We start from the raw sequence: 22,237 nt of genomic DNA on the forward strand, positions 1-22,237 counted from the left end.
GGATGTCAAGTTTTACATGTTTATTGTTTCATACAGTATCAAGTAGTCCATATATCCCATAATATTTCATTTGATGCAGCATGCAGAATAGACATCCCATAACTGACGAGCTTCATGTGCCTTCGTACGTATGAGACACCGTTTCATTCACCAAAAGCTGCGGAAAAAAGCGCGAGTAAGATCTGTATTTACAAAACAACAGGGCAAATGATGTAAGCTGAATTTGCTTTGATTGAACTCCGGTGTGAATCTGAAAAATAATGTGTGTTTGTTTCTAATTTGGCAACTTACGTAATGCATTTAATGGTTCTTCTGATATCGGATATAAATTTCACAGCTTAAATGTAAACCACTGGAACAGGTGAAACTAAACATGCAGAAAGGAACTAGTTAAAGCAAGCACAGCAGAAGCCTCATATGCGTCAATATTACCGATGTATATTATTGATATGTTGAGATCAGCAGAAAAAGGCCGGTGATGAATTTGGTTACGCTGCTTCTGTCATGCACGTAAACACTCAAAGAGTTTTCGATTTGAAGCTCTAGTCTTGTTGAAATGATTATACTCGATTATGCCCATCTTTACTAGCGTTCAGATGCTTTAAAGCTCGTGTATTGATCAGCTGTGGATGTCATGTGTTTATCAAAGCACACAAATCTCCTGCGGTACAAAAGATAGACGTGAAAATAATTCATGTGTAATAGATGACCAGACACACGGCGCTCACTAAATGCTTTGGACACTTAAGCCACACTTGTTGAACTATCAAGGCAGGTGTCATTCTAGTGGAAGAAAGATGGCACAATACAGATTTGTTAGAGTTTCAACTGTTTCAAAAGTGAAAACTTTAGTTAAATGTCCATTTAAAAGTCATTGAGCAACATTAGTTTATAAAAGAGCGAAGTTCTGAGATCCTGCTGCAGCATCTTACAGATAAGACATGCAGATGTTGATTGTAGTTGTGACTTTAGCGTCCAAATGGATTTCGTGATTGCCGTGTGCCGTTCCACCTGCGGTTGTCATTTCGACAGATATTGGTGTTAGTGAAGAAAACCAATGGTAACTTTCTACTGGACTGTCTCAACGCTTCAAAGCTGGAGATGCACTTTCCAACAGTATAAACATTATATCACGATTGATACAAAAACAGTTATTAAACATGGTTAAATGCTAGATGATAGAAATAGTGTATATCACAAAGTGTAACAGAAGAAAGCCAACATTGCATCTTTACGTCATGCAGTCGAACAAGCTTCTGCACAGGATGGTGGTGAGCGCTTTGTTCTGAATGTTCTGCTTGGCACGTCACACCCTACGTATACTTATTATATCATACTTAATATTTTAAAAAAGACGAAAACAAAATAAATATTAAAAAAGAAGCATTAAAAAAACCTAAATAAATACGGACAAGCCAATGCTCTTTCCTCTCGAGCTGAGACGCTCTTTTGGTGTCCATAAGCCCATAAAGTGCTACACCAGGTTATCGAGCAGACTGGAGTTCAGTAACACTTACACGCTGGCTTGACAAGGCTTCTATTTGACAAAAGTGGCTTAAATACTTCCATTGAAACACACAGAGAGCATTTGCTGGATATCTTGAGCAGGTCGTCAGAGATGGAGAGGAAAGCGGATCTGCCGGAGATGGACTCGCTCACACATCCACCACCATCTTCTTGTGTATATCAAGACCTCCGACAACCTGACGGCGGAAACAAGAAAAGCGTGAATATCTCTACATAGAATAAAATGGCATTATTTGGGCTCTTTTAGATGGTCTTACAGCACAGAATTCCTCGAAAGATATTCTCCCATCGCCGTCCTTGTCTGCGTTGATGATGGTCTTGTCCACTATCTGCTGCAGCTGAGTGTCCTTCAGATTGTTGCCCACCATCATCTTCAACACCTGGAACAGCTCTCCATTGGAAATGTAGCCGTCCTTGTCCATGTCATAGATCCTAAAAGCGACTGGATCCAGAAAAAAAAACAGCAAATTATGACTAAGAGTGAGATGTTGTCAGATGTGAGATCAGGGGTGAAGTGTGTTGTACTCACAGCGCAGCTTCTGCTCCTTATCACCCTTCACACTGAACTGAGAGACACCCTCTATAAACTCTACACACACAAAAACAACTGATTATTAACCCAATAAATCAACAAGCACACAGTTGTGGTGCTGTGATTTTTGTTATATATAGTTTTAATTCTTGTTAAAAGTTAACCTAAATTAAAGTGAGAAATGTTATGGCAACTAATCTGAAAAATCACGGGAGCGGGACACATACATTGCAGCAGTGGGTGGTATTGGTCAGAAATTCAGTGGGAGCGGGCTGGAGTAGGATCGAGAAAACAGTCCCGTGCAGGGCTCTCGAACAAAGATCATTGACAAAGGTTTGGCACCAGCTCAGTCATGGTCGACTCCTGCAACGCCATCCGACCCACTGAAACACTTTCCTCGGGATGCGGCTACTTTATAATGTGTCCAGCCAGTCATAGGCGACCATGTGTAATCATTCTACTAAGCTTGGCATTTTGCTTTGTCGCAGGACTTCCTCATAGGTAATGTGGTCGAAGTATTGAATGCACAACATTCTTTACAGATAGGGCTGATGGAGGACATTTACACTGTGAGAGATACTAACTGATGTCTTCCACGTTTCTGCTGCATAAGTTGTCATTGGGAAGATGACAGATGCATATACGTGGAGCTTCACGTTGAGTAAGATTGACATAGATGTCCAGCTTTTGCACATTTGTTGCAAATGCCCTGCTGCTGATGCCTTGCCAATCCTGCCAAGACATCTATCTCTGTGTCTTGTCTAATAGTGCTGCCAAGGTATGTAAACCTATGAACCTCCTCAATGACACATCCATCAACCTTAATCTTTGGCACGTCAGCTTGGGCATCGATATGAATGGACATGTGCCACTAATGCGTGATCCAACATTTGCTGCTTCTTCATGCAAGCTTGATGTTATTTTTGTAAGTGGTTACCGTTCTTAGTGAGCAGGGCAATATCGTCCACAAAGTTGTCCATCCCAGTCAATGCCTGCATTTGGTCTTGCCATAGCCTTCCTCATGACAAAAATTGAGAAACACCGTAAATAGCAACAAGATACATCCTTGATGCTCCTCTCGATGGTGATGTAGTCAGTGTGGCCTGTATCTGTCTTAGCAGCTGGAATTGAATTGGAACAAAGACTAGAAAAGAGATAAAAATTTCTTTGGCATGCAACAAATTGGTAAGATATTCCTTAAGCATTCACAATGGACACTATTGAAGACTTTTCTGAAGTCGATGAAGTTAAAGGAAAGCATCAGTTTAAACTCCACGCACTGTTCAATGATATTACATAAAGCAAAGATCTGGATGCTACATGATCATCCGTTCCGGAAGCCACCCTGTTCTTCTCTGAGGTGTTTGTCAACAGCTGCCTGCATTCGTCGTGGAGAAATGTGGGGAACTTTGTTACTACAGTGGGGCGACCATGCTTCCACCTAAATTTCATCCAAGATAAATGATTTCTTTATCTTAATGGTGATTTGAAAACTTCTGCTGTGATATGATCTTGTACCACACCTAGCTCATCTTGAGCTTCCTCCTGATCAAAGTCAAAGCTGTTTAAGGGAAGCAGCTGAATTAATGTCTCTCTGAAGTTTTCAACCATTCTTCGTTCTGTTTCGGTCTTTAAGCTTCTCAATTGCAAATGGTCTTACAGTTTCAGATCCTTCCATCATGGTGCCACAGTTTGAGATTTATACAGACCAAAAAATGATCTGAACGTCCCGTAGAACAGTCATCCACCATCGACTAACGCAAACTTGGTCAATCTCATTACATGCCCATTCAGGGAGCACTATGTCATCTTGTGAATCGGCTTATGTTGGAAAAATGTATTTCTTATGCAGAGGTTGTTATAAATGCAAAACGGCATCAACCGTTTACCACTGCCCGAGAGGTGCTTCAAGGATGCAAAAAGTCGATAACGATTTTAAGGTCATGTCTCGGTACTTCACGAACTGTAGCACATTGTAGAACTCATCCTTTTCAGCGTCATCTGCTTCCTCAGTTGGTGCATAAACCTAAATGACCGTTGTTCATATATAGGGCCAATGCAAAGCAGACCATGATGATCCAAATATTGCTTGTTTTCTGAGGATCAGTCCAACCCCTTGGACGTGTTTGCTGTCACTGCAGAAATACAGGATCTTTTTTCCATTGCTTTTCATTTCACCATTCCCTTTCCATCGGATGCCCAGCAGGTCCAATCGATGTTGCTCAATTTCCTTAAAGAGCTGATACAGCCGGCTGCTTTGTGATGAAGCGTAGCATGTTCCAAGTATCCATTCAGGTGCTCTTCTTTGAAGTAAACATTGTGTCTGTCATCAGGTGTTGGCCTCCATAATGGGTTTGGCCCGACACCAACATATTAGGATCTAGGTACCGAGGATCCTATGTCCTGCGTACAAGTTTCAATCGGTGTATTTTCTCTCGTCATTTTCGTAGCAAATTTGGTTTTTATGAAAACGGGTAATGACAATATATATATTTTAATTGTTTTAGTAAACTATAAACACCCTTCTGAAAAAAAAAAGAGATCTTTTAATCAAGACAGAGTCAGTGTGAGAGAATGTGAATGTTCTTGGCAAAACGACACAAAGGGCTTCTTTTCATGATGTGACGCAACAGGTCTGAGCTACTTTAAGCTCATTTGTTTAAGTATTTCACAGCTACAAGCTTGAGTTTGAGTTTGTACACACATAATGTGTTTGCATGCGGTGCTCTCAGAGAAAATATTCAATAAAGACAAATTCTTAGATTCAATATGCAATGCATTCAAATAGTTACATGGCATCATACATGAATTTCACTAAACTCATCAACATGTGTAGGCCCCATTTTACATAACAAAAATAGCATATTATAAATAAAAAATTAAGCCTATTTAAAGAAACGTTAAAATTTTGCATCATAGCATGATATTTCATGACAATCTAAAATAAAAATAATCCCAATTCTTATTTTAATGCAAAATTTGTCTCCTTTACAAAAATTAAAAACAAATTTAATATGTACATGGTATTATTTATTGAACTGCCTTTATGCACATATTTTTTTTTTTTTTTTTTTACTGTACTAATGAGTCTGACCTTTGAGAATGCAGAAAATCATGTAAAATAGATCAAATGTGCTTATTTGTCATGAAACACAATTCAAAGTCATCCTAAAACAGGCTTCATTTACTGTCACAGAATAATGGTGATTCTGGGGTTAAATGTGACCTGCGTGTTTTCATTAGATGCAATAAAAGCAAGATTTCCACTTTCAAATAAACAATGCATTTGGTTTCTGGTGCAGTCAAATGATTTCTCGCTTGCCTCACCTTTGAAATCCACCTCTCCGTTGCCGTCCGTGTCGAATATATCGATGACTCTCTGCACCAGTGGATTCTGCTGTAACTCGGGCAAGGACATGAACTCCTCCACGCTGAGGGATCCTGAGTTATCTAGGTCGAGTTTCTTAAACCTCTTTCCCAGCCTTTTAATCTCATCAGCATCGACTGGCGTGGACAGAGAGAAAACGCCAGAGACACAAAATAAACACAGAAATGGACAACATTAGCAAACACTCCTATACACGTATCACATGTTCACCCGTCTGTCTGAGCAGCAGATCTACCCAATCCAGACACTATCTGTGCTTCAGCCAAACAACGCTACAAATACCATCAAACGCTGACAAATGAATAAAGTGTGACACACTCACATCCCGTGACGGGATCCTTGGCTGCCGCTGGCATCACACGAGTCACTACACACAGAGGTTTGCCCATCGCACTGTACCGAAGAGCCATGCGGATCCCACCTTACTGCTTAATACCACTGCTAAGCTTTGAATATCAAACTCACTAACTATAAGCTCCTTCAGATTCAGTCACATGACCCTTCAGTCGGCCTCCCCAACTGTGAGCAGGTCAGCCATACCTAGCGCTCTTTACACCCCTGCAAACTGTAAAATATCACTGACACAAACATATAATTAGGGCTGTAGCTACGATTATTTTAGTAATCGAGTATTCCACAGATTATTCCATTGATTAATCGGATAAGAAGTCATTTTCTTTATTAAATAGCGATACTAAATAAACAAGAAAATAAGATAGGTCTCTTTTTACAAAAAGGAACATTTTTATTGCTGAAACTGCATACATTAATAACCACGAAAATGAAACCCATTTCATGCACTTATATGCCAAATTACGTTCAAAATGCAAATTCAAATATATCAATAATATATATATATATATATATATATATATATGATGATGAGTTCAGATGCAAAACCAGCTAAAAGCCATCTCGGTGAAAAATGAGATAATGATACTGAGTGAATGCTCCTGACACGCGTCCATCAAATACTTTTTCTCTTCAAACTTGCTAAATTCCAGCCTCAGCCCAATCAGAAGTACCAGTACTTACATAGAAACATATACAAAGCAGCCAGAAAGAAATGCTCATTTTAAAGAAATACGTTAATCAACATAAATGACACTTAGTCTTTCACAAAACCTAGCTAACTTAGGGACATCATAACTAACCACCATATAAGTGTGCGTCAGTAATAATGGACCGTGGGGAAATGCAGTGTTCCATGTGTAGTTACAGTAAATGGAAGTAAATTGTAAATTTATAAAAATACAGTAAATTGTCGAATTATTCGAGTTACTAGAGTTACTCGAGGAATCGTTTCAGCCCTACATATAATTATGATTTTTATGGCTTTAAAACAAGTTACTAAGGCTGCATTTATTTAATCAAAAGTAGAGTAATATTGTGAAATGTTATTACAATTTAAAATTTCTGTGTGAATGTACTGTAAAATGTAATTGATTGCTGTGATCAAAGCTGAATTTTCAGCATCGTTACACCAGTCTTTAGTGTCACATGATCCTTCTAATATGCTGATTTGCTGCTATTGGATCACCGCTGATGGATGTTAGTATCAGCTGTGACATAATCACGCCCGTGATTACATTAGTTATTCTAGTTTAACAGACTAGTGTTGCCAGGCAACTACAGGTGTGTGGATTATAAAGAACATGATATGTGTGCACCTGTGCTGCACACACCTAAAACAACGGTGCTAATAACATTAATAGGTGCAGATCCATTAACTCTGCACTCAGATCAGTGGTGATGATGAATCACCAGCATTAGCTCAGTTATAATTAACACAATTACAACCGCTGAGGTAATTGTGAGGACTGCAGGTCAAACTATCGATGCATTAGTACAGTGACCTTCACTGAGTGTCTGATGTGAGAGAGCAAATTTGCCTTCAGCTGTACATACGTACTTCATGTACCAAAAAGCCATTAACATTAAAAAAATATTAAAAACCACAACAACTGTCCTCATCAAGGAATATAAGAATATGTAAGCTGGTTTCTGCCACTGAAGAAAAAAATAAAATATATAGCAATTAAATTATAGCAGCAATTAAAGGGCCAATCACAGAGGCAGAATAAGGATCTAAGCATGTCTGGGAGCATCAGACCAACTGCAACAATGAGTGGTTAAAGACATTTTTAGATTATTATAGTCATATTTATATGTTTAAGTGCATATAGTCACATTTATTTTCTTATCACTTTTGACCAATAGGTGGTGCTGTTATCAAATTATTATGGTGTGGACAGTGTGAGGTGACAATGACACAAAAAGTGTCGATCTACAGAGTTGCAGCCTCAGAATCAGCTTGACATCAGTTTCATTGATGCATTATTCGAGAACGGGGTGGCCTATCAATCAAAAAGCTTTTGATAACTTTTTACCAACATGGTCTGAAGATGATCTGAGCCAGTTTTGGTGAAAATCAAACTAACAGTCTAGGAGTTTTTATTTTTAAGAAACTGCGCTGATCGAAAGAATCTATCAATAACAGTTTCAGTAAAATATTCAAAATTAATCAAAGGCTATTAGCACTTTTTGAAATTTCATTATAAATTTTGACCAGAAGGTGGCACCATTCCAAAACATTGCAAGTAGCCTCAGGTGATGCTTATGATGACATGTACCAAGTTTGGTCAAAATACGGCAAAGCATTGCAGAGATACAGCCTCATGTTCAATTTTGCGTGCTTTCTGGGGTGGGGAAAAATCGACTCACATATCAATCGTGATTCAGTCTGCCAGCGATTCGCTTTGATTCACAAATTTCAAAAATTGATTTTCAAGTTAATACAATAATAATAATAATAATAATAATAATAACATGATATTGTCGGGACAAAAAAAATAAAAAACAGCAACAGCAATGGAGGAGGAAAGACAAATACATCCTGCCCCATTTTTAAAATTTTAAGTTCAGTCAACACAAAAATGTTTAGACAACTTAATGTTAAGTTGTACTAAGTGACAACTTTATTCTATTTGAGTTTGTTCAACTTAAAATTTGAAGGCAGCTGGGTAACAAGCCCAGTTTAACAAACCCAATTATTTGTTTAGTGCAACTCAAATATTTAAGTTAGTACGCTTAGTTCACTTAGTACAACTTGAGTTGACTGAACTTAAAATTTTAAGTCTGCAGGGTAACAAATTATTTAAGTTGACTCAACAAATTGTGGTTTTTTGTTATTACAGTGTATCTGTCAGACAAATTTCATAACTTTCCCACAAACGGTTGTATAAGCTGTCATGTACTTCCAGAGTGGAAGAACTGTAAGTTGTAAAGCACTTTTTTTTTTTTTCTTTTCCCACATCACAAGTTTGTTTTTTAAACTGAATAAATAAAATGAAAAACAACTAAATTAATTCAAATTTAAAAAAAGTTTAACTCATGAGCATTACAAAGTTTTGTTTTTCCCAAAGGTGATATATTTCATACTCAAGCTTCAATAATAACTCAGTTTCATCATGTGCAGACCGCAGCTGGATGGACTTATATATAAAGTCTGAACGCTGATTTGTGCTGCGCACTGAGCTTCTCTTCATGTACGACAGCTTGTTTCAGATCCATCAACGTTACTCTCCTCACTGACGGCCAAAGCCTGACATCACCCTATTAATGACTGTTGGGCAAGACCTGAAGAGCTCTTATTTTTAGCCATGAGGTCATAAGAAGCCCCCATAAGTGGCCTGAGGGAAACCCCCAGCAACACGGGACTCCAGCACACAGGCCGGGGTTTATTTTGAGTGCTCACAGAACGTTTGAGATGCTTATGGCCTCTGCCACATGCTAGCATGACACACATTACTCCACATACGCTCTTGTAAGTAGGTCATTTGCATGAGCAAGCTGCCAGATCTCAAAAATTAACTCTAAACTATCATACAAGTATAAAGAGTTGAAGAGATTACTTGAAAATGGTGCTTTTTTTTTTTTTTTTTTGAAAACCAAGTGCACTATAGCAGACTTTCTTCTAGTCAATGGAAACTTGACCACGGTAAGATTTTGGCTTAGAATCAAAAATGTGATAAAAAGAGTAGCACAGAACACCAGGACTTAGAAAAACAATGCAGGTGTGTGGATCCAAACCAAATGCAAAACAAGAAAATAAAGGTGAAAAAAAAAAAGATTTTTCGATTGAGGCTACAAAATAGAGAATGGTCAGCGGCACAGATTGCCTCGTGGGCCGTGCGCCAACATATGGCGCAGTTGTCGTTTGGGTGTATAAAAAAAAAGTATGAATCCCTGTCTTAGCAGAGCTAAGTGACATAAGACTGTGAGCATGTGCTGATGTCGGGTCAAGCCCCATGGGCGCCAGATCCTCACAGCTCATTAACAGCCACGCTGGAGCTCAAGTGCACAGAGCCGTCGGTTCCCAACTATGGCTCTTAGTGTCTCATTTCTTTCTGTGAGAGATCTGGTGCCTGAGTAGTGTGTGTCATTTGCATGAGTTATCTTTAATACAGCACAACAATGGTTAGATTTGACAAAGATTAACTAACTCTGGATCACGTCAAACTGCCTAGCCCACCGTAGATGCTTCTGATCTCTCGCTTAGTTTTGCATGCATTAAACTTTGGCACACATCAGAGAGAAGCAAAACTAATTAAAAAGTTTCAGAACTAAAAATAAGCATCGGCATCTCTGGAGATGAGCTTTACTTCAACATATTTAGATTGATTCATATCTATTTCACGTCTAGCAATTCAGGTAAGAGTGATCACACTTTTAGTCCATCTAGGTTTGATCAGCATTTTAGAAAATGAGCAAAGCAAGTTTTGCATGTAAAATAAGTATAAATGTAATGATACTTACAATGCGAGCACATTTCCAGGGGATAACTTGCCTCATTTCCCTACAAAAGAAGAAAACATAAGCAACTTTAACATGCCAATTTAATTAAATTGTATTACTTGAATGTATTACACATGATCTCTCATACAGACATTAGATTAGACTGATACAGAGCGATATGAAAGAGCATCATATTTTAGAGATCAAAAACACTGTAATGTGGGACACATTCAAAGCCAGTAAACCATTAGGAAGATTTCAGATGACCACAACACATGTGAAGAGACAAAGCCAACTCTGAAACAACATACAAAACCACTAGATTTACCCTTTATTGTAATTATGATCACATCATGTAATCATTGCTTTAATGTTACAGCCATCTCTGATAACAAATCACTCATTTGTATTGCAGAAACAGACTTCTGTAAAGCTGCTTTGAAGGATATGTATCGTGAAAAACACTTAAATTTAGTATTTGAGTGAAAATTTTTAAAGTATAATGAGGTCTAATATATCTTTATATATGCCAAACTGAAAATAAAGAAAGAAAGAAAGAAAGAAAGAATTTTTTTTTTTTTTAAAGCACATTGCAATAAAAAATAAATAACTACATATATAGCTGCAAGCAGCGATTACTGGGGTTCAAGCACTTTAAGGCATTTAAGCACATATAAAAAAGACATTATTTAAAATTATTTAAAAAATAATTTTTTGGCAAATCCAGGTAATTAACCATAGAAATATGATTTTTTTTTTTTTAACATTTATGACTGTTATAGTGCCAGCTGTGGTCTGATCCACTTAAATCTTTACATGTTTGTTTAGAATCACCTGTCGCATGTGCTCAGCAGTGTTGAGTTTTCCTTTAGGCTTAACAGGATTTTGGGTAAATTTAGGCAGGCACCTTTTCTAAATGACTCTGTTATAGTTCCTGAAGGGTAAATTTCAACCTTTTTAAAAAAGTATTGACCTAGAGAGTCCAGAGAATTGTGTTGCAGTGTTTTTTTTTTTTTTTTTTTTTTTTTCCAGATTGAGCAAAAAACCTAGGACTAGTTCGCAAAAGTAGTTTTTTTTTTTTTTTTTTTTTACATTTTCTGAGTCATTTAACAAAAGATTTGATTGACAGCAGTGGTTCTAGAGGCAAAGTCGTTCGGAATGGTGAGGTCTATCGTATGATAGGACTATCGTGCTATGTGCAAAAAACGCATGACGTACAATCCTTTGTGCCTTTGAAAAATGCGATATTGCCCCACAGTGGCCGATTTCTTTCAAATTTCTCTCACACCTTTGGGGCTGTGAGTCGAACCAGTCCACCGAGTTTCGTTGCGTATGGCCTCCGTTAACCTTGTGTAACAGGTGCTCAAATTTCACTGGCCAGTAGTAGCCATGTTTTTTGAGATACACAAATGTCCTTAAAGACACTTGTGGCACTTCAGACCAAGACTGTACACACCGCATTTTCATGTTGATAGGACAAATGGTTGTGCAGTTACAGCCATTTCTATGTTTTTTCCCTCTTACAGCGCCACCAAGTGGCCAAGCTCCACAATTTATTTATTTATTTTACTGTGACCTCAGATTGAGCTCTTACATAAGTGTTCTGAGTTTTGCGGAGATATCTCTTTCCAAAATGCCCGGAAATTTCACCAGGCTCACAATCGAATCTGAGGCGTGAGCCAAGGATTCCAACGACATAAGACATAAGACACTTTAGCCTGCAACTGACGCTTTAGGAGTTATGAGCGATTTCATACTTTCGATTTCTGCAGCGCCCCCGTCAGGCCGACTGGTCGAGCCATGGTCACGTTGTAGGCGGTGTGAGTACTACCATCGCTCCAAGTTTGAAGTCTCTACGACTTAGTTTGGTCTGCACAATCAATTTTACATGGAGATCACTGATCCGTGACCATTCTAACAATTACAATAGGGTTTCAGCGCTACGCGCTTGAACCCCTAAGAAGAGAGACAAATATCAATGATACCCTGCCAATCTGTTCCTTTTTTCATCCTTTCACAATACAGGACAATTACAAGAATCCTACATACTGACATTTCTATGTCTTCCAAAACAATACTTGTGCAGAACCTGTGATGGCAGAGACAGTAAATTCCCTCTTTCATGTGATACAAACCAAACACTGCTGCTGCCGCTTTGCTCTAGAAGATGAAATACTAAATGGCTCCACTCTCTGCATCTCCATCTGCTTTGATTTATTATTTATAAAGTCCCATTCAGTTCAAGGGCTCAAAGGCCTATATTCTGTATCTGTCACAGCAGTGAGGGACAGATGAGAGCTTGGTCTAGTGTGACTTATTCTCTGTAATAAATCAACTACATGCACACGTAGTCTGCCACCAGGAGCAGCTTTGCTTAGTTTTAAACATTTAGAGTTCGGATTCTTTGTATGTTTTGCCTAAACAGCAGCTGTTTGCACATTAGCGCTCTGTCACTGTGAATGTGTGATGTGTCGGTGTATCTGGGCCTGGTGTTGTGCAGCAGCGTGGGCTTTGTGAACGTACCATGTGATCAGCAGTGAGAGCTGAAGCCCCACAGCAGCGCTACAAAGAGACGCCACATCTGCCATGGGAGACCTCGACTGACGGGGTAGCTAGGTCTTGAAAAAAGCTACAGTTGCTATCAAAATGAATTTAGATACAAAGGAAATATATGTAAAGATCTGAGAGGGAGAAATGAGCAGTCAGAGTGCAGAACTCACACAAGACCGAAGTCATGTGACGCTTCAGTGATGGAGAATGTCATATTATTCACAGTTTTGATTGACTGAAATAAGCAATGTGAAGTCTTGATTTTCTTGAATTGCACAGGCACAGCTCCTCAGCATTAGCCTGCCTTGCTTGATATTTGTTTGCTCTCACAAAGCAGAAAGGCTTCAATGATTCAGAAAGTGTTTATACTGAACTGAGGCAGACAGTGTGAATGCTGTGCATACAGGTCAGAGCACCACTGCTGTTAGGCCTACAGACATGTTTTGGTTGTTGGGTTGTTCTCAGTGCGCTCATGACTTCTGGACAGAAAGCAAACTTCTATGAAGTGGCCTGGATCAGTTTCAGTTCAGGTGAAAGAGTAAACTGCACCCTTTCTTTAACTGAAAAGAACAATTCACCCAGAAATGTACTTTTGCTGCATGTTTGTAACAAACAAATCCATCAAATGAGTCCTCTGTTCATTTTGTTTCCTTCAGTAAATAAGTCATCTGCACAGATCAAGCACCGTTCACAGCCAAAACAGTCCAAAAAAGCTCTAGAAAAATATGTGGCTGGATTTTGATGTGAGAGACAACAGGAGATGGACTTTTGCACTGGTGGAAGTGTTGTTACGGATTATGGACTGGAAGCAGTGGTTTTCAGTTAAAATAGTCTTAATGATGGATTTGTTTCTTTTGTCTTCTCTAGATGTTAACTGATGGACTGGAGTGGTGTGGACTACTTGTGGATTATCAGCAGGCGTGGCTTGCCTGTAAGGGCAGGTGGGACAGAGCCCCAAAAAAATATTCACCCAAAACATAGACCCTCTATATAAACTGCATGAATAATAAACTGTAAATGTTTTCAGCATTCTGCAACATATGCAACATATACATATATATATGTGTGTGTGTGTGTGTTTTTGGGGTTTTCTTGACAAAGTGCGCAGGATATATTAAAATTCATTGCACACTTTGGCAAGCACGTAAAATGATACTAACTGGGGCAGTCCTGCTTTTACAATGTGAATCTGTGGTGAAGAGTGGAACTGCAGCACGCTCTAATTGAGAGCCATTTTGAGACTGCCTGCCTATTTTTACATTAGCTTTCACATTACCGGCCAGTCAATCAATCTATCATGGGAGCGGCCTCTGTGGGTGTGACGCCACACAGACAAGATGCTGAGAAGGGCTTGATTTGAAAAAGGGGAAATTATTTTTACAGACGAAATAAAAACCACTGGGTGGATTTTTATCATTACAGGGTGTTTGTGTACACACACTGCTGACACACATTCATGTTCAAGTAACATGTAAAAACTTAGCATCCGATGACCCCATTAAATTAAGTTTTAATCCTGTAGTTTAAATGTGCTCACGTGAAAAGCCTTTATATAGTTCTGTTGTGTTTGTTTTGAGATGAGACATGATATTTGTTTCCTGACTTCCGGAGAATATGTAACACTGTAAATCAACACTTGGAGACAATAAGGCAATAATTCTATAGTATTCTATGTGTGTGTACTTCGAGGCTGTCAATCAACATTAGCATGCTGCCCACAGGCTGAATAACGCAAGGACATTAGATCTCTGCTAAAAGTGTGTGCATGTGTTCAGCGATTAGACTATAAACTGAATTTAATATAAACTAGCGCTATGACCCAGAATCTGCCCCACCTAAATTTACAGTCGCTACTGATTATCAGTCATTGGTGTCACTTCAGAAAACTCTTGCACTTCCCTATTAATAGTCCTATCACCTATGTATTAGATGCATCTAGTGTTGATGTAATACTTAAATCAAAAATCTATTTGAAATAACACAATAAAGTAATTAAGTCATCCTTACCATCTGGGATTTAAGACAAGTCTGAGGCTATCCTAACTTTAAGTTATTTACAATGACTTTGAAGAAGAATCTTTTCAAAAATTTGAATTCTTCTTAAGTTTTGTTTTAAGAATGTTTTGTGAATCCAGCCCCTGATGAAGAAACAAACTTATCATCATCTAGACCAAATTCATTTTTGGGTGAACTATTTCTTTAAGAGCCTGTTTCTCAAAGCACATCATCATGAGACGCTCAGGACACAGACAGTCCCACCTCCAAAGGGAATCTTCTGTCACTCCAAACCACTCCGTCTCAGACCATGTGACATGTAAAGCTTGATGGTCTGGCTTCTTTTGGATCTATTGTAATTAGTGAATATATGAAAATATATACAAACAGGCCAAATTAATGTGTGTTACTGGTTTTACTGTGAATGACATTTATTTTGTTATTTGTTTGAGTGCATAACATTTAATCATGATGTTAAATATTATTCTATTTATTATTAATTATAGTAATTTTAACAGTAAAGCAAAAAAAAAAAGATTAATAAATAAATAAATAAATAAACAAACAAATAAATAAATACTGCATTACTTCATGAGAAAAACAGGAAGTGCAAAAAGATTTTTGGCAACTTGTCAAAAGTTCCCAAACAGCTGCGCACAAAATTAATAACTATAATCGGGAATGATGTGTATGTAACATTCTAATGAGAAGATTATTATAATAAAACATTGTGAAAATCTTTGGGTTTATTTGCCGTGTTTCAGCATGTTGTTACGGGAAGAGCCAAGAGCGCATCCACGAGTTACACATCTGACTAGCGCATAGCTTAGTTTCAGATAACTTGTGCATTTCAGTATTTTTGTGCATATATAAGTTGTAATATTATGTTTATGTTCTATAAATATTTGATTCTCATAGCCTAATTAACCTGCTAACAAAGCACTTCAGTTTACCAGTGTTCATTCAACTCTTCAGCTACAGAGCACACAGCTCCAACAGCAATGCTGCTATTTAAAACAGTGGTATTAATTTGCTACTTTTTCAAAATCATTGATGCATTATAAACAGTAACTACCACTTACTCATTTAAACAACAATATTGGTTTAGGGGAGCACGGGGCACAAACTAACGTAGGGTTAGTTGTAACACATATTTCCATGTTAGTAATTAAAATCTTTTCATTATTGTCTGTGCAGAGGCTATGATGATGTCCAATGGCTTTTTTTTTTTGCATTATTTATGCATTATTTTATTTAGATGTTAGATTTTTTTCTAAGGAAATTTGGTAATATGAGAAGAGATTTATTTTTAAAATGTACACAGTTCAAACTAGGCTGCATATGTTTAAGTGTTTGGGACGTGGCTTTTAATGATGGGAACTTTTTTTAATCAGGCTCTCAAAAAAAAAATAATAATAATAATAATTGAATGGAGATTTATCGCCTTTCAAATATAAAGAATAATCGGTTATCGGTATCGGCCAAAATTTTCATATCGGTGCATCCCTAGCAATTACTTTTTTTTTATTATTTAAAATACTATTTGTTGTCTTGAATTTGGAGTGAGATTTGATCTGAAGATCAAAAATTTCAGCCTTAATTCAAATTCATAATCTTTCTACTATCACAGAATAATTACCTTATTTATTAATTACATTACAGTTATACTGTTTCTGTAGGCCTCTTTGTGGTTTTGTCTTGTAACTGACTTGCATCCTCAGATATGAAACACCACAAACCTACGAAACCAACTGTGAAAAGCAGATGCAGTGAATGCAAATGCACAGCATCAAATGGCATCTGAAGTGTTCTTGAAGAGTGGGTCCGGGTTATTAATATCAGATCCCCTGAGTGCTAAATAAACATGAATTAGAGCAATGATTATTCAGAGCAGACCTTACGATACATGGGTAGACAAGAGAAAATGAAGACTTGCAGCTCAAAAAAGAGAAAATGGAAAGGAAAAGATGGTGTTTTAAATGAAATCCTGAATCATTAGCGGGCTCTTCTGAGATGTAAATGAACTCTTTAGTGGGCTGAACATTGTCTGGAAGACCTAAGAGGCAAACACTCAGCGCAGTTCATAAATAATGCATTCACCATTCAGAGTCAATTAGAGCGCACAAAACATGCCCTGCACAGTGAACGCAGTCCCCGCTCGCTGCACAGCAAACATAAATATATATACAAATAAAACTCACCGAACCATCTTCAGTAACACAGTGTAAAATAAACAGAGAGAATGACAAATGTTTCATAGCTGGAGATGCTGCTTATAGCTGGTCAGAAACTGTCTGTCTCTGATGTCCATTTGGCTCGTGCCAATTTCATTTCAGCAACACGGCTTGAGGTCAGAGAAGTGGTTTGTGATGGAGAGGGAAGGGGTTAGACACAATACAGAGGAAACACCTCCAACACACACACACTCACCCCTCAAACATGCGCTGTAATCTATCGCTGTTCCATTCTTGAAAATCCACAAAACAAATTATATCCTTGAATAGACATGGGTTCTATGAGATTCATCCTGCCATATAAGGTTTGAAAGGTTCAAGTGATTTTTTTTACCGTCACATCTTACATTTTAGGCTCATATAACTGCATTGTAACCCATCACGTGGTCCTTTGTTGTACTGTATCATGTTCATCAGCATCTGCCACAATGATGGACAAATCTGGGCCGAGATGCGTTAGATTAGTTAAAATACTTCCCCAAACTTCGTACCTTTACCTTATCTTCATTTTTAAGTAAAAAGCTTTTATGCCATCTATTTTTTCTTTCTACAAACCAATGATGATTCTGTAAGAAAACATGCAACACACACACGCATCTGCTTGCTCATATTTCAGTGTTGCTGTTAATGTTGTGGTTATTTTAGCAAATAGTTTGCTTTGTAAATTCAGTTCAACAACACTGCTAAGTTAAAGAGGGTAAACGTTATTGCACGGCTGAACCTGCAGATGCATTTTAGACACTTAAGTGTTCTTGCTCCATCATTGCATTCAGTGAAGAACACAAATGATTTGAGCTACAACTTGGCCATATCACCCAGCCCTAATAGGAATATAATAAAAGTAGACTCTGCATATTCTGATATCCACATAACACCACCTGTCTAGATGGTGGTAATAACTGAAAATATCAGCCCTAAAACTAAAGATTATTATTTTGTACTAAAGGAAAAATTGCAAGCCTGAGTAATAGGGGGAAAGAACTGAAATGATCGTTCTTTATTCTCTTTCACCATGCCCACAAAAAATGACTAATGCTCACAAACAGTTGAACACTGCCTGATAGCAGGCCTCCGCTTGACGAATGCGTGTGTGTAATACCTGGAGAAAGCCATGCAGCCGTTAGCATTCCTATTGATCTAAACTCCACGCAGAAACAATACTAACTTTACATGTCAGACAGGCGGCTCTTCCTGTCTAGGTGGGCGGTTCTTAACACAATAAACTGCAGTATGTACCAGACCTTACATGACGTCCAGTGAAACCTTTAGAAAACCTTGACCCCTCAAGCATACTACTAAAAATTCTTAAGTACTTAAAGTAAATCTAGGGCTTTATGATTTCCATGATGCACAAAACATCACAATTATATGGAATCATGCAATCCAGTCACAGACATAGAAGTTACTGCATAATGCAGAATGATAAATCTTATTGGGATATGGACTACAAATTAAATGCAAAAAATAAAAAAACTAAATAATTTCAAAATATTGATTAAATAGTGACCATGGACCACAAAACCAGTCATAAGTAGCACGGGTATATTTGTAGCAATAGCCAGCAATACATTGTATGGGTCAAAATGATCGATTTTTCTTTTATGCCACAAATCATTAGGAAATTAAGTAAAGATCATGTTCCATGAAGATAGTTTGTAAATTTCCTACCGTAAAAATATATATTATTATTTTTTGATTAGTAATATGCATTGCTAAGAGCTTTGTTTGGACAACTTCAAAGGGTTTTTTTGTTGTTGTTTTGTTTTTTATGCACCCTCAGAAAACAGATTTTCAAATAGTTGTATCTCTGCCAAATATTGTCCTAACATAACAAGCCATACATCAATGGAAAGCTTATTCATTATTATCTTGCATATGATGTATAAATATTTAATCAATTTAAAATTCATTTAAAAAACTGACCCTTACGACTGGTTTTGTGGTCCAGGGTCACAATTGGTAATGTTTATTTATTTATTTAGCCTTTATTTCACTACAACCATTTTTGACAAAAAAAATAAATAAATAAATAAAATAAAATAAAAATTAATTGGTCCCTATTATTGAAAGTATATCAATGAATGAATAAAAAAAAATAATCTTTTTAAGATTTATGAATTATGAATTTATTGGGCACACTTTTTATTATTAAAATTTAATTCAACTATTAAATTAAAACAGAAACAGAATTTGAGAGGAAAAAAAAACAAACAAACTGAATTTGGGAGAAAAATACACCAGATTTCACAGGGCCCTAAAAATCTGTTAATCTTTTAATAAGATGTTAATGGTTAAATCATATAAGTTTCATGTTTTCAAATAACTGGACATTCTTTTTTAATAAAAATAAATAAATAAAAAAATAAAATAAAAAAAATAAAAAATCATTTAACCAATAAAATGAAAATCCAGAGAAATTAAAACTGTTCATAGGGCCCTATAAATCTCGGTGTCTATGTAAATCTCATATCTACGCAGAGTGCCTTGCAAAGGTTTATCCAACTCGAATTGCAGATCCTAATGAACACATCAAGAGCTCTGCATGACACTATTCTACAAGGAAAGGTGCAGCAAAAAGCCATTACTGTAGAAGAGGTTTGCCCAGGGCTTTAGCAGCTAAAACACTGAAGTAAAGCAGTTCTCTAGCTGCAATATCATCACCAAACCTGAGACGGAGTCTAGATTTTTACACCAAAGTGTGGCCACAGTGAAAGCCAACTACGGTGGTGGCAGCATCTCCTCAATCTGCTTTGATCTCACACTTGGAAAAAGGTTTCCGCACTACTAGCGTCAATAAAGTTCTCAAAAATATTGAAACCTGTCAGAGCCATAGCTTTGTGGGCAGCGTATTAACATAAAACAAACGCAAGATATAAAATGCATACCGGTTCTTAGGCATACCAATGCAAAATCTGTAATATAGTCAATGAAAGAATTCATCAAGGGTCTGGAGCATTTTGTAAGGCCCTGAAAAAGCAGCACCATGTCAGTCTTCATAAAGACTGTTATTTAGTTTTCGTTTGCAGCATGTCACAATACAAACTCAGCAATTCAGGGTTGCAGTTTGACCTCGAGTTGACAGCATGGCAGCGTGTTTGACACGACACCCCTCCCGACTGCTGTCAGTCCGTCACAAGACTCTTCCAGAAAAAGACATCGACTATGGCACACAGTTTTATTAAAATGCCGAAGCCCTAAGGACCTGGAACAGAACGTGGCAGGGCAGACCTACTTTTTGTTCCAGTTAACTTTAATGAAAACAATCAGCTAGAAGCTTGTGGTTTTCTAAGGTAGGCTATAGGTGAGGCCTCTAGAATGGCATCTCCTTGCTGGCTCGAATTGAAATCTGTAAATCATGACATTAACCACCAAGTGTAATGAGTTTCTGGTGTATGACGGTATCACTACTGAATTTCTAGTGCAACAGACATTTACAACATTGGTGATGACGGCACATCTGGACAATACTGTTGATCTTGACATTATCTACGCTTTTCTTTGAAGTTCCATGTAAACACTACATGAATATTGTAATCATTCAATATCATATTACCATCGGATACCATCAGTGTACCACCACAAGAAATCTGGGGATGAAGCACTTCAGTACTGCTTATTGAAAGGGCTGAATGTAGAGTCGTAGTACTGCAGACTACATTGTACGGATAAGTGTATAATTCAAAAAATAACTATAAAAATGGATTATAGGTGAGATGAAACAGAAAAAACAAACTGAATACGAGCCTTACGGCATCCAGATCTCTTATTTATCAAACTGTTGATACAATAATAGAAATGGACATGTCTGCTTCTTGTAATGACTGAGTAATGTCACACTTAATAGCTCTGGCTTTAACTTTAAATGCCAAACAGCATCACACGAAGCAGTAGGCACATTCAGCAGCGTGTTACTCAGGTAAGCATTCATTTTGCAACCACTTTGCATGAAATACACTAAGAATAGATACTCAACCTGGCAGATGCACAACAGCAAACCCATGAATGTCCATGTTATGACAGCTTAGCCAAACGTTGAATTTGTTGCCCAGTGTTTGCAGGATGCACTTAAAACTACGATATGTGCTATTTGTTTACAGTGCTGCAAATGTGTTGTGTTCCTTACCATTTTGCTGCCTGTGCGACGGAATTCCCCCTCGGAAATGAACAGCAGTAAATGACAGCACAAAACTAAGAGGAAAATTCTGCTCTTGGTCTTGTTGTTTTGTGAAGAAAAGGCTGGTTTTGACACAGCGGCAGCGTAACCTATTTTCCGTCCGTTTCCGTGGGTTTCACTGCAGCAGCGACGCGAGGAAGAGCCGCAGGGCGGGGAGGGAGGGAGGAGCGGAGGAGGCTCGCTGCTATTGGGCGAGACACGACAGAGGCGGGGCGAACAAGCGCTGATGGGCGGTCCTTCGGCACACTACATACGGGAAACCTTAGCTCCAGCTCCACCCACTCCCTTCACCCTCACTCAATTTGCATACGAGCTGCTAGTGGACACACTGAAGTTGGGCAATTCTCTATTTGTTCATGTCCTTCCCATCAATATACACTACCAGTCAAAAGAGCAGCCAGATTTTTAATGTTTTATTTATTTATTTATTTATTTATTTATTTATTTATTTATTTATTTTTTGTATAGAAGTCTCTTCTGCCCACTAAGCCTGCATTTATTTGATCCAAAGTACAGCAAAAACTGTACAATTTTGAAATACTTGCACTATTCACAATAACTGCTTTCTATTTGAATTTATTTTAAAATGTAATTTATTTCTATGATTCAAAGCTGAATTTTTAGCATCATTTTATTATTATTATTATTATTATTATTATTATTATTATTCAATTCTTGACAGCTCGAATTATTATGTTGAAAACAGCTGAGTAGATTTTTTTTAGGTTTCAGTGATGAACAGAAAGCAATTACCTGAAACAAAATTTGTTTGTAACATTATAAATGTCTTTATCATCAGTTTTGATCAATTTAAAGCATCCTTGCTAAATAAAAGCATTTTTTTTTCTATAATGTTTTATAATATATATATATATATATATATATATATATATATATATATATATGTATATATAATGCATTACTTTACTTTTACGTTACTTTTTAAATCTTGGCAGGGCTTGCTTATTTGTTTTTAATATAAAAAGTTCTGTTTTTGGCAAATGTAAAAGCCTTTTCACACCAAAAGCCTCAGGCTTTGA

General features: G+C 37.4%; 1 protein-coding gene across 1 annotated transcript; it reads right to left on the reverse strand.

Annotated features, from left to right (window-relative positions):
- Positions 1-5: 5 nt before the first annotated feature.
- Positions 6-21,337, reverse strand: ppp3r1a (protein phosphatase 3, regulatory subunit B, alpha a). Its single transcript, XM_051126021.1, has 6 exons — positions 21,147-21,337; positions 10,266-10,305; positions 5,387-5,563; positions 2,057-2,116; positions 1,785-1,969; positions 6-1,703 (listed from the first exon to the last, which is right to left on the reverse strand). The coding sequence occupies exons 1-6, from the start codon at positions 21,147-21,149 to the stop codon at positions 1,656-1,658; spliced, it is 513 nt and encodes a 170-aa protein (XP_050981978.1). The 5' UTR covers positions 21,150-21,337; the 3' UTR covers positions 6-1,655.
- Between the last annotated feature and the right edge of the window lie 900 nt (positions 21,338-22,237).

Source organism: Labeo rohita, chromosome 13, assembly GCF_022985175.1.
Source record: "Labeo rohita strain BAU-BD-2019 chromosome 13, IGBB_LRoh.1.0, whole genome shotgun sequence".
NCBI classification, from domain to species: Eukaryota; Metazoa; Chordata; class Actinopteri; order Cypriniformes; family Cyprinidae; genus Labeo; species Labeo rohita.